Raw genomic sequence first — 15907 nt, 5'->3', positions numbered from 1 at the left:
AAATGTATCTATCCTTGCCTTAAAAACATTCCATGAGGTAGTCAACTGCTTCACTGGGCAGAGAATTCCACAGATTCACAATCTGCTGTGTGAAGAAATTCCTCCTCAACTTAGTCCTAAATCTGCTTCCCCTTATTTTGAGGCCATGCCCCCTAGTTCTAGTTTCACCTGCCAGTGGAAACAACTTCCCTGCTTCTATCTTATCTATTCCCTTCATAATCTTATATGTTTCTGTAAGATCGCCTCTCATTTTTCTGAATTCCAATGAGTATAGCCCCAGTCTACTCAGTCTCTCCTCATAAGCCAACCCTCTCAACTCCGGAATCAGCGTAGTGAGTTGCAGAGTCAATAAGCAAAGATCCTGAATTTATCTTTTTAAATTCTTGCCTGGGGTGTGAGTGTTGCTGGCAAGGCTAGCATTTGTTGCCCATCCTTAATTACCACTGAGAAGGAAGAGATTAAGGAGAGATGTTAGAACATAGAACAGTACAGCACAGAACAGGCCCTTCGGCCCACGATGTTGTGCCGAGCTTTGTCTGAAACCCAGATCAAGCTATTTCCTCCCTATCATCCCGAAGTACTCCATGTGCCTATCCAATAGCTTCTTAAATGTTCCTAAAGTTTCTGACTCCACTATCCCTGCAGGCAGTCCATTCCACACCCCAACCACTCTGAGTAAAAAACCTACCTCGGACATCCTTCCTATATCTCCCACCATGAACCCTATAGTTATGCCCCCTAGTTACCGCTCCATTCACCCGAGGAAATAGTCTTTGAAGTTAAGACAACATTTCATTGCACTGGTTTTGGAGCATGTGTTGTCTTGACATAGGGAGTGTGTTACAGTCCCACCTGACGTTACTATTGACTAAGTAAAATCCCAAGGTGGAACCCAACTTGATAGATCCTAACTTTTATTTTGTGTTAAGATACATGGAAGGCAGCTGCTGAACAGAGTCACAGGAGTCAGCTGATGAATTTTTAACAAAAGAATAAAAGATTTATTAAACAAGAAAAGATGAACTGCTTTATACCACTCCTTCGTCCCAATCCGCACTTTTATAGATATATACAGATTCATAAGGTTAACACAAGCTACCAAATCCATCTAATACTCCAATGTTCTCAGTGAGCACATAGTCCTTGTAAAGCAAGAGGCAAAATGTGGTCAGACACCCACAGAATCCAAGTGACAGATGCCACCCAAAACAACTTTACAGATTTCTCAGAAATACACTGTGAGCTAACTGGCCTCACTAGAACTCTGTCTTCTACCTGAGGGCTTACAACCTCTGCTCTCGAAGAACACACCTTAGAATCTTCTCCCAAATGACTTTTTCTCTTGGATGTCTTCACCAAGGATCCACCTCCAGGGTTTCAACCTCTCTTTTGCCACATGCATTCAAGCTTCCACACAATCTCTCAGATACCCAGCTGCCAACAGAACACCATAGCTTCACTGGCCTGTAGTAAGGAGTCTGTTCCTTAGTTTGGTATTGGCTTTTTGTCTCATTTCACTGCCCTCCCTGTACTGTAAGGAGTCACCAACTGTCTGGTCATCTTGGATGATAGAATTGTAGAATCCCTACAGTGCAGAAGGAGGCCATTTGGCCCATTGAGCCTGTATCGACAACAATCCCACCCAGGCCCTAACCCTATAACCCCACGTCTTTACCCTGCTAATCCCCCTGACACTGAGGATGAATTTACCATGGCCAATCAACCTCGCCTGCACATCTTTGGAGTTGGGAGGAACCCATGCAGGCACGAGGAAACTCCACACAGTCACCCCAGGCCAGAATTGAACCCGGCGCTGTGAAACAGCACTGCTAACTACTGTGCCGCCACTGGCTTCTCACAAGCTTATGTTATCCCAAGTCTGCACTTTGCCCTGTCTTTTAACTTGGAGCCTCGTTGTTCCTCACTGTCAACTAGACTGAACAGGAATTGTTCTCCCGATTCCTGTTCCTTGACTTCACAGTCTTCCAAGAACTTCCTTCTGTCTGATTCCCTGGTTCCTTGGATTTTTCTGTTCTTTAATTTGGGACTGGCTTTCTGTCTCCTCTCACTGCCCTCCCTGTACTGGCAGTTTTTGTGAAATCGTGCCCCCAACTGCACTGACTCTCAACCAAACTAGCTGCTTTGCTATCTCTCTGGGCCCTTGGTTGCTAGGCAACAGTCTTTTTTATACTCTTTGTGTTTTAGAGTTGTAAAAAAATCATTAAAATGTAGGCATCTAAACAAACCCACAGACTTACAGGCGACTTTTAAAAACAAAACCAAAACTTAAAGCTATACCTTATATACAACACACATGAGTGTAAATATAAATGACTTAAAATCATATCTGTTTCCTAACAAGTGGGTAAAGCAGGGAATATTATAGTTGTTAAATAATAACTTTATATGTATGTGAAGCAAAGCAAGATAGAGTGCATGGGAAGAGTGAAGCATTTGGATCAATTTTGGATTACTGTAGGAAAGAAGCAAGGTCGGCACAGTGGACAGAATGGTACTTTCTGTGCTTTGGACTTTCATAGTTCTAACACACAAATTGATAATATGGTGTCTGTACTAATTGAATATTACTAACTGTAGGCATTTTGTTTATAAAACAGATGTAAACAGTCAAAATGATGAATAAGAACCAAATGGCTCATGGACTAATGATAACAAAGCATGTGGATCCAACTAATTACTAGTCCTATATCACAAGGAAAAGTGATTAATTATAGCTTTATTTAGGAAAATGTTTCGAAAAACTGGAATCTTTTTGGAAGTCCTGATATTCCTCCATTTGCTACCTTTTAAAGACCAGTTTTGGATTTATATATAAATTCTCGATGCACTTATTTTCTCTCCTGCTTCTCTCCATTTTGATGATGTCATGGGTGGCAAGGTGGCACAGTAGTTAGCACTGCTGTCTCACAGCGCCAGGGACCTGGGTTCAATTCCCAGCTTGGGTCACTCTGTGCGGGGTCTGCACATTCTCCCCATGACTGCATGGGTTTCCTCCAGGTGCTCTGGTTTCCTCCCACAGTCCGAAAGATGTGCTGGTTCAGTGCATTGGCCATGCTAAATTCTCTGTCAGTGTACCCGAACGGGCTACGGAGTGTGGGGACTAGGGGATTTTCACAGTAACTTCATTGCAGTGTTAATGTGAGCCTACTTCTATCACTAATAAATAAACATGAACTCTATCAGCAAAATCTTTCTTTCATTTTTCTCAAAGTAATAATAAAACTAGAATGCATACTTTGCACTTGTATGGAATATAAGATGTAACAATGAAAGTCTGGTCAAGGTGTAGTAAACTTTATAATGTGCCATAATATAAAATTACTTTTAACAGAAAGATCACATAAAGCCCTTTTTGCAATGATGTACTTTATTTCGGATTTGCTGGAATACATTGCCGCTCTCATTTCCATACTAGATTTATTTTTTGTCAAAGGGAGAAAAGGAGGAAAGTAAGAATTGACCATTTGATGAAATTTCTGAGTTCATACATGATGCACAGAATAAACTGCTGTTATTCTGAAGATTTTTTTGTTCTTGAGTCAATTATTTTGAAATTTTTCTCTGCAGATTTTCTGAAGAAACCTTTAGAGAATTACGTTAAGAATTTACAAGTTCCAGTGAAGATAATTAGAATGGAACAGCGCTCTGGATTGATTCGTGCCAGGCTCCGGGGTGCAGCTGCCTCAAAGGGCCAGGTCATTACTTTTTTAGATGCACATTGTGAATGCACTATCGGCTGGCTCGAGCCCCTCCTGGCGAGAATAAAAGAAAACAGGTATATGGTGCCGTTCTAACCATTAGAAAAGAATAATACGTCTGCCACTTGTGCTTTTATTTGAAACTACCTTTTTGAATCTTATTTCATGACAAAACAAATCCCTATCTCAGTTATTGTCCCATGGGTCAGAAAAGTAGATTTTGTTCCTAGAAAGACATGTGAAATAACTCCTTAAAGGCCGGAGTCCCTTCACCGGATTCTCTTTATTTACAAACTCAATTCCACTCCTAAGAGTGCTTCAGGTACAAAGTCAGAATCCGGAGTGTCAGTAGTCCTAACACTGCTCAATATAAATACAGATGAGAGTCCCTGATAGGGCAGGCTGTTATTGCCTCAATCAGGGAGCTCATACTCAAAGAGGCCATCCTCATGGGTCTCGTTGAGGTCATTAAAACATGGCTATGGGTTTGCTTGCATTTGTGGAATGTTACCAGGTCCTGATTTGGGCTTAAGCTGAGAATAAATGGTTCTTTCAGTTCCATTTTCTAAGATTACCAACATTTGAAATATAACATAATGGATATCTATCCTTTGAAGCTTCTTACATGTCCTTCTACCCTTGAATTGAAACTCCACCGTAGTTGCTGCCAAAGACTCATACCATGCAAAATATTTGAAGAATTTGAGTTCAAACTTGGTTGAAATTATTTGGTTTGAGGAAGATGTGTGAAGGATGGTTTTAACTCTTCCTTCCAGAGGAGCTGATGGGAATATATCCATCATTGGTACATTTGTTTGCAAAGAAAACAAACTGAAAGTGGTTATTGAGTAACAGCAGTTGTGTTGAATTGCATTAATTTGCCCTGATATTAAATCAAACATCTGGCAGAACAGGGTAAAAAACAAACATTGCTAAAATGAGGGAATTACCAAGTAAAGCTTTTCATTTAATGTTTTTATCTTGTCTTTTCTGGACATACTGTTTCGTTGAAATGTTGCCCTCTATTTAAAGTAGTTTATAATCTAACCAAACAAAACCAACAAAGGTTTCTTTTATTTTAAAAAAATGTAATTTTATCCTGAAAGCACTGCAATAAATTTATGTAAATAGAATTCTAAGTAAGTTGCTTCTTTGAATTATTACTGCGGAAAATAATTTTCATTATATATTCTCTGAAAAACAAATGTTTGCCAACAGATAATGGTGACAAATGAATGCACATTATCAGTACCAGCAAAATGTGCAAGCAGTGAAATGGTTTATTTTTCAAAGTTACAGTACTCAATTATAGATCAGAAAATTTAGTTCGGTTCAACGATAACCATCACTTACAGCTGAATTCACATTTGGGTTGAATCTTTGGCCTGAATTTTCAGGATAGCAAGCGTGCAATGCTATCCATCCTGAGTTGGTGGGGATCGCATCTCCGCCAACTCTGACTGGCACCTTACCATTTTACGCCCAATTGATTGGCAGCAGGTGGGAATCCCGTCTGTCCTTGGATGGAATTTTGCCCTGGAGAGCTGTCGGCCAATCTCATTGATCATAACCAAGGATACCCTAAGCTAAGACTCGTGATGATGATAACAGATAGTAACATTACATGCTCCTAAACCAAAAGTGTTCACTACTAAACTGAAAACCTTACACAGATCTACAATTCATCTATAAGGTAGACAAAATGGGAAGCCAAGACAAGCTGAAAGAATTCAGTACAGAATTTCCAAACATAGGAATCTTGAGAAGACCGAAAAAAGCACCACAATCTAATAGAATCAAGTGAAAACCTTGAAAAAAAAACAGGCAGAAGACCTGCTTCCCATGAATCGCAGGTGAAGGAATCACAAGTTAATCACCAGGAACAGCCTGCACCAAGCACGAAACGGATGGATAAACTTGGGCACAAGATCAAAAGAGACAAGCCTGAACAAAAGGATATAAACTTTGCCAAAGATATGGACCACAGAATTTCAGCACAACATAGAAGCTAAATTAAATTCAAAAGCAGATAAAGAATGCACTTGAATCCAGAATACCGCATCAAAGGATGGCCAGCATACGTTTCAAGTAATCTCATTCTGAAGTAATATTTCAGGCAACAAAGACATCTGTGTTATGGATGTTGTTCTGACTTATGAAGAGAAATTGGTCATACCTAGAGTCCTCAGACGCAAGATCCTTCAGAGAATACACCAATCGGGCATTACAAAATGTTGTGTTGGAGCGCAAAATTCCATTTGGTGGCCCGGGATCTCAAAAACATTAGAAGAAATGATTTCAAATTGCATCACCTGCGCAATCCATCGCAATGAGCAAAGAGAACCAATTATCGTATCTTTATTTGCATCCAGACTCAGAAATGTCTTGGAATGGATCTTTTCGAGCTCAAAGGGAAGACATTATTCATAGGTGTTGACTATTACTCCAGATGGATTTAGCTCAACTTTCACCAGGTGGCCCAGTGGTTAGCACTGCTGCCTCACAGTATTAGACTTGGGTTCAATTCTGGCCTTGGGTCACTGTCTGTGTGGAGTTTGCACATTCTCCCTGTGTCTGCATGGGTTTCCTCTGGGCGCTCCGGTTTCCTCCCACAGCCCAAAGGTGTGCGGGTTAGGTTGATTGGCCATGCTAAATTGACTCTAGTGTCAGGGGATTAGTAGGGTAAATATGTGGGGGTAGGGCCTGGGTGGGATTGTGGTCGGTGCAGACTCGATGGGCTGAATGACTTCCTTCTGCACTGTAGGGATTCTATGATTGTGATTCTAAGCTATCATTACATTACTAATAAAAATTTCCGCCATGTGCGGCATTCCTGATCTAGTCATTTCCATTAATAACCCACAGTTTATCAGCAAATATTTTAAGCAGTTCGTAGAAGCCTACGGGTTTGCCCACACAACCAACTCAGCCAGATACCCACAAGCTAATGGGGAAGTGGAATGAGGAGTAAGGACAATGAAGGCTTTGTTGAAGAAAAATTACAGTATCAATTTAGTGCTGTTGAGCTACTGATCCACACTGCTTCATCCAAACTGCGAATGGGAAGATGACTACAGACTCAACTTCCTGTTCTTCTGCTCACACTTGTGCCATATCTCAAAGCAGCAGACAGAGAGGCAGTAAGGGTGAAGGAGGATGAGTACATTGCAAATCAAAGCAGAAACTATCACCAGTGATGTAATTTGCATGACAACAAAATATGCTGAGGAATGGTTCGCTCTGAAGCTTGGTGCTTATCCTATATACAGTTCGAAAAATGTTCAATAGAAGTTAAAGTTTACCCACAGCCTTGCCTCCTGCAGTCCCTATCAATCCTAACCAAGGACAGTCAATGCCAAGACCCACAACAATGATAACAGGGCCATGGTCAGTTTTGTGGGCAGGTGTGACACCTTGTGCAATATTTTTTAAACCAGCTCAAAAGGTTATAGAGAACAATTTGTGCTGAACATAATTTGCATTTAGAAGTTTGTGCTTTTTGTGCCAGTTATGCTGTTTTATTTTTAATTATATCAAAATAAAGAGCAGAACCAAGAGAAATCTCCAAACCACTGTTGATTCAGCAGAGTTAGATTGTGAAAGAAAATCCCTTGCTTCCAGCTCCGGCAGTGACATTGTTTTTCCTTTCCCTCTTTGCTTTTTGCTGCAATTAGTTGAAGATTTATTTTTAGCTTTACTTTAGTTAAGGCTGAAAATGTTCTGTTTTGGGCAACAAATTTAATGAGTCATTATAATTTGATACAAAAAGTCCTGTTCAAATTTGAATTTGAATTTTCCCTTAGTTTCTTCTTGTTCAGTCTCATTAATGTACCGGGTTCTTCCCAAATGCTGCAGCCATCTGTTTCTGAGCACTTTGGTGATTTATCATCTTAATTTCATTTGTTTCTTTCTAATGATTTCAGATTCAGTGGTTGAACTAATTGCATGTTGTGGATAACGTACGGGTCCATATATGTGATTCTGAGCCTCATTACGGGATTTCAATCAGACGTCAACTATATTTTTAATACAGCTAATTAGTTAATTTCAGTAAACATAATTTTTGATTAAAGTTTGTTACGTAAAGAGCCCATGTATTCATAGAAAGGAAAACTTAATTACAGAATTCAGCTGCTTTTGGTGCTGTTTCGTATCTAAGGAGCATGTGCTTGAAGTGTGTAGAGTGGGCAGACTGTGATATCAGTCAATGTGCAATGCTATCGTGACTCTAGCAGTGCTATTTTCCAGCTCAATTTCAATCTAACGCAAAAACAAAATAGTGTAAGTGCTGAAAATCTGAACTAAAAAGAGAAGATGCTGTAAATACTCAGTAGATCAGATAGCATCTGTGGAGAGAGAAACAGAGTTAATGGCTGTTCATGCCAGTGGGATCTTTTGGAAACCCTGTTGACAACGATGGGATCAGAAGATCTTGCTGCTGGCCAATGGCGGGCCACTTCCGCTGCTGCGAAACATGCGGCGGGTTTCTCAGAAAATCCCACCCAATGTTTCATTGGCCCACAATCATAGAGTACCTGCAATGCAGAAGGAGGCCATTTGGCTCATCGAGTCTGCACTGACTCTCCAACAGAGCAGCTTACCCAAGCCCTATCCCAGTAACCCCATTTATTTACCCCACTAATCCCCCTAACCTACACACCTGTGGGACACTAAAGCAATTTAACATGGTCAATCAACCTAACCTGCACATCTTTGGCCTATGGGAGGAAACCGGTGCACTCGGAGGAAACCCACGCAGACACGGGGAGAATGTGCAAATTCCACACAGGCAGTCAGCCAAGGCCGGAATTGAACCCAAGTCCCTGGCGCTGTGAGGCAGCAGTGCTAACCACTGTGCCACCGTGCTGCTCCATGTCGTTAACATTTTTTCTCTTTCCACTGATGCTGCCTGACCTGTTGGGTATTTCCAGCATTTTCTTGTTGATGTGATCATTCTCTCTCAACTTTGCAAAGCTGAATGTGTTCTGTACCAGCAAGGAGCCTTCCACTAGTGCAAATTAAAGAGATCATCAACCATTCTGAGTGCAGATGCTGATAGATTTCAGCTGCTGTTGCTGAATTAGTATGTGTTTGGTGGTTTGTTCTGTCATTTAAAGTTAGGTGAAGTCTGCAGAGTCAGCATTGATTTGCACTTCAAAGGTTCCATTTGAACATTGCACTGTGAGCGCTGCTTGCCGAAATGAGAGTGCTTCAGAGTTGGCTGAAAAGGAGAGATAAGTGAAGCAGGGAGAAAGTGAAGCTGAAAGATTAAGCATGAAGCTCAGTCTGGGCAGGAGCAGATTACAGCAGAGCTTCATAAACACCAAGAGTGAGGGAACTGATTTGGTGAGTAGTGGGTAAGGTAGAGTAATTGTTACTAGATTCTAGCATTTACTTTTTCAACATAGGCGGCAGGATAAATCGACGGGACTGACGGTAGCATTCCCAGGTAAGGTCACTGTTCAGAAAGTGACGTGGGATCAATGGGATCAGCTGATTGTTGAGTAAGTCCTGGTGGGTATATTCAAACGATAAATTGTAAGTCATTGTTTAAGCAAGGGTCAAGACTTATTTGATTTATTTTACTTTTATTAAAAGGAGTCTTCTAAAGTTCTATATTTAAAGGGTTCAGCCATGACAGGAGAGCTCAAAACTATGGTTTGCTCCTCCTGCTCTATGTGGAATGCCCAGTACATTTCCACTCCTCACATCAGGAAAGAGGCCACCATCAGGGAGGTGACTGTTGTTACAGATGGGGAGCAGATCTCAAGCTGAAGAGACGGGCAGAACAGATAGTTGCATAGCAAGCACAAATCTAATCCTTGCTCTCCTATCTCTGCAGTAAGCCTTGCAGCTGAGCATGCCTAAGGGACACTCCAAAGAGTTGCATTGAGTTTTGCATTTCCAATGAGACTACCCTCCACAACCATGAACACCACAGACATCAGAGATGGCGACCCCATCCACCGCAACTCCATTCTTCCTCCCACACTAGAGAAGGCACAGGCTCAGCAAAGGCAATGAAAACATTGAGACCCTCAGCCAGAAGACTGAATATGGAAGGCAACCCATTTTTGCCAGTTTTGGCGGATTAAGGTTGATTCCACTCCTTTGCCATGAGTAAACAGCAGCATTCATACCCTAACCCCCTACTGAATCCAGGCAGGGAGTCATCAAAGGATAACCAATGTGCCTGAGGGAGATCAGAAACCGATGGAGAGGGGTAATCTTTGCCATCCATCTCAGAAGAGGATCCCAGGCAGCTTCAAGTGTTCGACGAAGATGTTGGCAGATTTCACTTTCACATTCCACAGTATGTATGGAAGGAATACAGCTCAGATGCTGGGAGAGAAGGATAATTACTCATTTTAGCCACGTAGTGTTTACTTAGGATAGAGCTGATGGACTTTTGTTTACAGATTGAGATTTCCCCTGGAGTTTTGACTAAAGGAATGGAAGGTGGGTTCAGGTATTCAGGGTCATGTGATGATGTGGTTAATGGGAGGAGCTAGGTCTGTAGCAGAGAAACAGCTTTTCAGTTCTGGCTGGGGTTTTGTTTGAAGCCAAGCCACTTTGAAACTCATTTTCTTTCCCAAAGCTTCAAGACTGCCTATACTTATAGCAATTATATTTATGGTTGCTAAATGTGTTTACAGTAGCTTTTAAGTCTGGAAGAGGGATAGGTTAGAAATTAAAGTTGTTTCTTTTCCATTTTTAAACATTGTTTAACTGTTAATAGCTAAATTGCTTCATTTGTTATATTATATTTAAACTGTGTTATTGAATAAAGTCTGTTGTACTATAAAAGATTTCTAATTTATCAGTGGAATTATTCCTGGAGTGAGGCATCCTATTGCCACATTTATGCCAAAATAGAAAAATTGCTGGGGTCTGGTCTGGCACCCTAAGGTAACTTGGGGTTCGGGTCCAGGACCCAAACACAATGAATAGAGATTCTAAGTGATAGTATTCCAACTGAAGCTGTGTACACCTTGGGGTTCCAATGTATAGAATTCTGTCTTGTCTGGATTCTCCATGTTGGATAAGACAATTAATCAATTTATATCAGCCTTGATTTCAGCCCAGTGATCTATTACTGCATAGAACATAGAACAGTACAGCACAGAACAGGCCCTTCGGCCCACGATGTTGTGCCGAGCTTTATCTGAAACCAAGATCAAGCTATCCCACTCCCTATCATCCTGGTGTGCTCCATGTGCCTATCCAATAACCGCTTAAATGTTTCTAAAGTGTCTGACTCCACTATCACTGCAGGCAGTCCATTCCACACCCCAACCACTCTCTGCGTAAAGAACCTACCTCTGATATCCGTCCTGTATCTCCCACCACGAACCCTATAGTTATGCCCCCTTGTAATAGCTCCATCCACCCGAGGAAATAGTCTTTGAACGTTCACTCTATCTATCCCCTTCATCATTTTATACACCTCTATTAAGTCTCCCCTCAGCCTCCTCCGCTCCAGAGAGAACAGCCCTAGCTCCCTCAACCTTTCCTCATATGACCTACCCTCCAAACCAGGCAGCATCCTGGTAAATCTCCTCTGCACTCTTTCCAGCGCTTCCACATCCTTCTTATAGTGAGGTGACCAGAACTGCACACAATATTCCAAATGTGGTCTCACCAAGGTCCTGTACAGTTGCAGCATAACCCCACGGCTCTCAAACTCCAACCCCCTGTTAATAAAAGCTAACACACTATAGGCCTTCTTCACAGCTCTATCCACTTGACTGGCAACCTTTAGAGATCTGTGGATATGGACCCCAAGATCTCTCTGTTCCTCCACAGTCTTCAGAACCCTACCTTTGACCTGTAATCCACATTTAAATTTGTCCTACCAAAATGAATCACCTCACATTTATCAGGGTTAAACTCCATTTGCCATTTTTCAGCCCAGCTTTGCATCCTATCTATGTCTCTTTGCAGCCTACAACAGCCCTCCACCTCATCCACTACTCCACCAATCTTGGTGTCATCAGCAAATTTACTGATCCACCCTTCAGCCCCCTCCTCTAAGTCATTAATAAAAATCCCAAAGAGCAGAGGACCAAGCACTGATCCCTGCGGCACACCGCTAGCAACCTGCCTCCAATCCGAAAATTTTCCATCGACCACCACCCTCTGTCTTCGGTCAGACAGCCAGTTACCTATCCAATCGGCCAACTTTCCCTCTATCCCACACCTCCTCACTTTCATCATAAGCCGACCATGGGGGACCTTATCAAACGCCTTACTAAAATCCATGTATATGACATCAACTGCCCTACCTTCATCAACACACTTAGTTACCTCCTCAAAAAATTCTATCAAATTTGTGAGGCACGACTTGCCCTTCACGAATCCGTGCTGACTATCTCGGATTAATCCGCATCTTTCTAAATGGTCGTAAATCCCATCCCTAAGGACCCTTTCCATCAATTTACCAACCACCGAAGTAAGACTAACCGGTCTATAATTACCAGGGTCATTTCTATTCCCTTTCTTAAACAGAGGAACAACATTCGCCATTCTCCAGTCCTCTGGCACCATCCCCGTGGACAGCGAGGACCCAAAGATCAACGCCAAAGGCTCTGCAATCTCATCCCTTGCCTCCCACAGAATCCTAGGATACATTTCATCAGGCCCAGGGGACTTATCGACCTTCAGTTTATTCAAAACTGCCAAGACATCCTCCCTCCGAACATCTATTTCCTCCAGCCTATTAGCCTGTAACACCTTCTCTTCCTCAAAAACATGGCCCCTCTCCTTGGTGAACACTGAAGAAAAGTATTCATTCATCACCTCGCCTATCTCTACTGACTCCATACACAAGTTCCCACTACTGTCCTTGACCGGCCCTAACCTCACCCTGGTCATTCTTTTATTCCTCACATAAGAGTAAAAAGCCTTGGGGTTTTCCTTGATCCGACCCGCCAAGGACTTCTCATGTCCCCTCCTAGCTCTCCTAAGCCCCTTTTTCAGCTCATTCCTTGCTAACTTGTAACCCTCAATCGAGCCATCTGAACCTTGTTTCCTCATCCCTACATAAGCTTCCCTCTTCCTTTTCACAAGACATTCCACCTCTTTTGTGAACCATGGTTCCCTCACTCGGCCATTTCCTCCCTGCCTGACAGGAACATACCTATCAAGGACATCCAGTATTTGTTCCTTGAAAAAGTTCCACTTTTCATTAGTTCCTTTCTCTGACAGTTTCTGTTCCCAACTTATGCCCCCTAATTCTTGCCTAATCGCATCATAATTACCCCTCCCCCAATTGTAAACCTTGCCCTGCCGGACGGCCCTATCCCTCTCCATTGCAATAACAAAAGACACCGAATTGTGGTCACTATCTCCAAATTGCTCTCCCACAACCAAATCTAACACTTGGCCCGGTTCATTTCCCAGTACCAAATCCAATGTGGCCTCACCTCTAGTCGGCCCATCCACATATTGTGTCAGGAAACCCTCCCGCACACACTGCACAAAAACTGCCCCATCCAAACTATTTGACCTACAAAGGTTCCAATCAATATTTGGAAAGTTAAAGTCCCCCATGACAACTACCCTGTGACCCCGACACATATCCATAATCTGCTTAGCAATTTCTTCCTCCACATCTCTATTACTATTTGGGGGCCTATAGTAAACTCCTAGCAACGTGACCGCTCCTTTCCTATTTCTAACTTCAGCCCATATTACCTCAGTGTGCAGATCCCCCACGAAGTGCCTTTCCGCAGCCGTTAAACTATCCTTGATTAACAATGCCACTCCTCCACCTCTTTTACCAGCTTCCCTACACTTAGTGAAACATCTATACCCCGGAACGTCCAACAACCATTCCTGTCCTTGTTCTACCCACGTCTCCGTAATGGCCACAACATCGTAGTCCCAAGTACCAATCCACGCCCCAAGTTCATCTACCTTGTTCCGGATGCTCCTTGCATTGAAGTAGACACACTTCAACCCACCTTCCTGTCTACCAGTACCCACCCTTGACCCTGATACCTTCCCCAATACCTCACCACCCTCACTGACTTCTGGACTACAACTCCCTTTCCCACTCCCCTGACAAATTAGTTTAAACCCCCCTGAAGAGCCGTAACAAATTTCCCTCCGAGGATATTGGTGCCCCTCTGGTTCAGGTGTACCCCGTCCTGTTTGTACAGGTCCCACCTTCCCCAGAACGTGTTCCAATTATCCACGTATCTGAAACCCTCCCTCCTACACCATCCCTGCAACCACATATTTAACTGCACTCTCTCCCTGTTCCTCAACTCGCTATCATGTGGTACCGGCAACGTACCAGAGATGACCACATGTTTCATCTTGGCTCTCAGCTTCCAGCCCAGCTCCAGAAATTCCTGCTTTAAATCCCCGTCCCTTCTCTTACCTATGTCATTGGTACCAATGTGCACCACGACTTGTGACTGTTTCCCCTCCCCCTTCAGAATCTGGAAAACACGGTCTGAGACATCACGGACCTTGGCATCCGGTAGGCAACATACCATCCGTGAGTCTCTTTTGCTGCCACAGAACCTCCTATCTATCCCTCTAACTAACGAGTCCCCAATAACTATCGCCCTCCCGCTCTCCCCCTTTCCCTCCCGAGCCACAGAGACGGACACAGTGCTGGAGATCCTCTCACTGCGGCTCCCCACTGGTATGTCATCCCCCTCAACCGTATCCAAAGCGGAATACTTGTTGCTAAGGGGAACGACCACCGGGGATCCCTGCACGGACTGCTTCCTCCCAGCCCCTCTCACCGTCACCCATCTGTTTTCAATCCTCGGAGTAACTGTATTCCTAAAGCTTGTGTCTATGACCATCTCTGCGTCCCTGATGATCCTAAGTTCATCCAACTCCAGCTCCAGTTCCCTAACACGGTTTTGGAGGAGCTGCAGATGGGTGCACTTCCCACAGGTGTAATCAGCAGGGACACTGTCGTCGTCCCTCACCTCAAACATAGTGCAAGAGGAACATTGCACTGCCTGCACACCCATCCCCTCTAGATACCTTGCCAGTACCAGGTAGAAGTGCAAAAATGAATTCAACTCACCCCTACTCGCCCTTTCAGCCTAAGCCCTGTGAGCCAAAGTCTTATAGCTCACACTCTGCTTCCCACACACTCCACTGCCCGCTCCCGACGCTGCCCGCTGTATACTGCAGCCTACCTTTTATACTTCACGTGCTTAAAAAACCCTTCCCAGACTCCTTTGCTGCCCACTTCTAGTTTTCACTTTAAACTTGAAAAACTGCTGTTAAAGTAAAGGCCAAAAAAATACACACACTAGCTGACTAATTAAATAAATAAACAATTCAATTAATCTCTCACCAGCACTGCTGCCTTCAATCACCCCTCCCAGCTTGCTCCAGAGGATCAATGCATAGATCTCTTGTCATGCCGACAGAGGGTCTAACTGCCACATTGAAATGAAACAAGTTGAGCTAGAAAGCCAGTCGTAACAAGTATCCACTGCAACATCAGTTTTGGTATCAGCAGTTTTAGTGTCAATTAGGGACCTGGTGCAAGGAGCAATGCATTGCAAGAGGACATGCTAACAACCAGCAGTCAGCCAGTTCACCCCCTTCCCACTTGGTCATCCAGGAGCCCTCCAGCACTGTGCCTCATCTTTGAAATAACAGTAGCACAGGAGATTGCTATGGAATGAAAATGTAGCTGTTTCAAGGGCACCACTTGCATACCTGCGTGATTCTATATTGATGCCCAGAGATCATCTGGATATTGGTGGAATGGTAGCCCTTTGTAGTCACATGGATTCCATTGAGAAAGCCTTGCGTTTTTGTAAAACCAGTCATCTGGAAAGAGTGAATCACTTCTGTTACTGCTAAATTTCCATTGGTTGATTAAGATAACATCTGGTAAAACGTGGCAGCATTAATCTAATATGTGCAGCAGTGTGATGAAGTTTGGCTAATTTCACTTCTGACACCTGAGGTGCCTGAAACAGAAGTTCAAGGCTGTGTTTGCTTTAACTGCCTTACATGCAGAGCTCTCCCTGTCCTCACAGTTTGCAACCCACACTAGAGAAAATTGTGCATCGTGGAGCCTAGTGAATAGTAAGCAACAAGTACTGAAATGCTCAGTTAGCTTCTGCTGGGTTTATTGAACCATTTTGTGAGAGTGGTAGTGGTCAAGTAAACAACATCTCTTTGAGATGAGCTGCCTTCAA

The 15907-nt window shown here is 43.1% G+C and overlaps 1 protein-coding gene across 3 annotated transcripts in view; it reads left to right on the top strand.

Annotated features, from left to right (window-relative positions):
* galnt13 (polypeptide N-acetylgalactosaminyltransferase 13) overlaps positions 1–15907 on the top strand; it is a 421054-nt gene that overhangs the window by 282163 nt on the left and 122984 nt on the right. For all 3 annotated transcript variants that reach the window (XM_078229193.1, XM_078229194.1, XM_078229192.1), the window contains exon 4: positions 3589–3796. In XM_078229193.1, coding sequence (XP_078085319.1) covers positions 3589–3796 — 208 coding nt within the window. The remainder of the gene's footprint in view (positions 1–3588; positions 3797–15907) is intronic.

The sequence above is a fragment of the Mustelus asterias genome, chromosome 14, assembly GCF_964213995.1.
Source record: "Mustelus asterias chromosome 14, sMusAst1.hap1.1, whole genome shotgun sequence".
NCBI lineage: Eukaryota > Metazoa > Chordata > Chondrichthyes > Carcharhiniformes > Triakidae > Mustelus > Mustelus asterias.
Note: the sequence above shows the minus strand (reverse complement) of the source record. Positions and strands in the feature narration are given on the sequence as shown.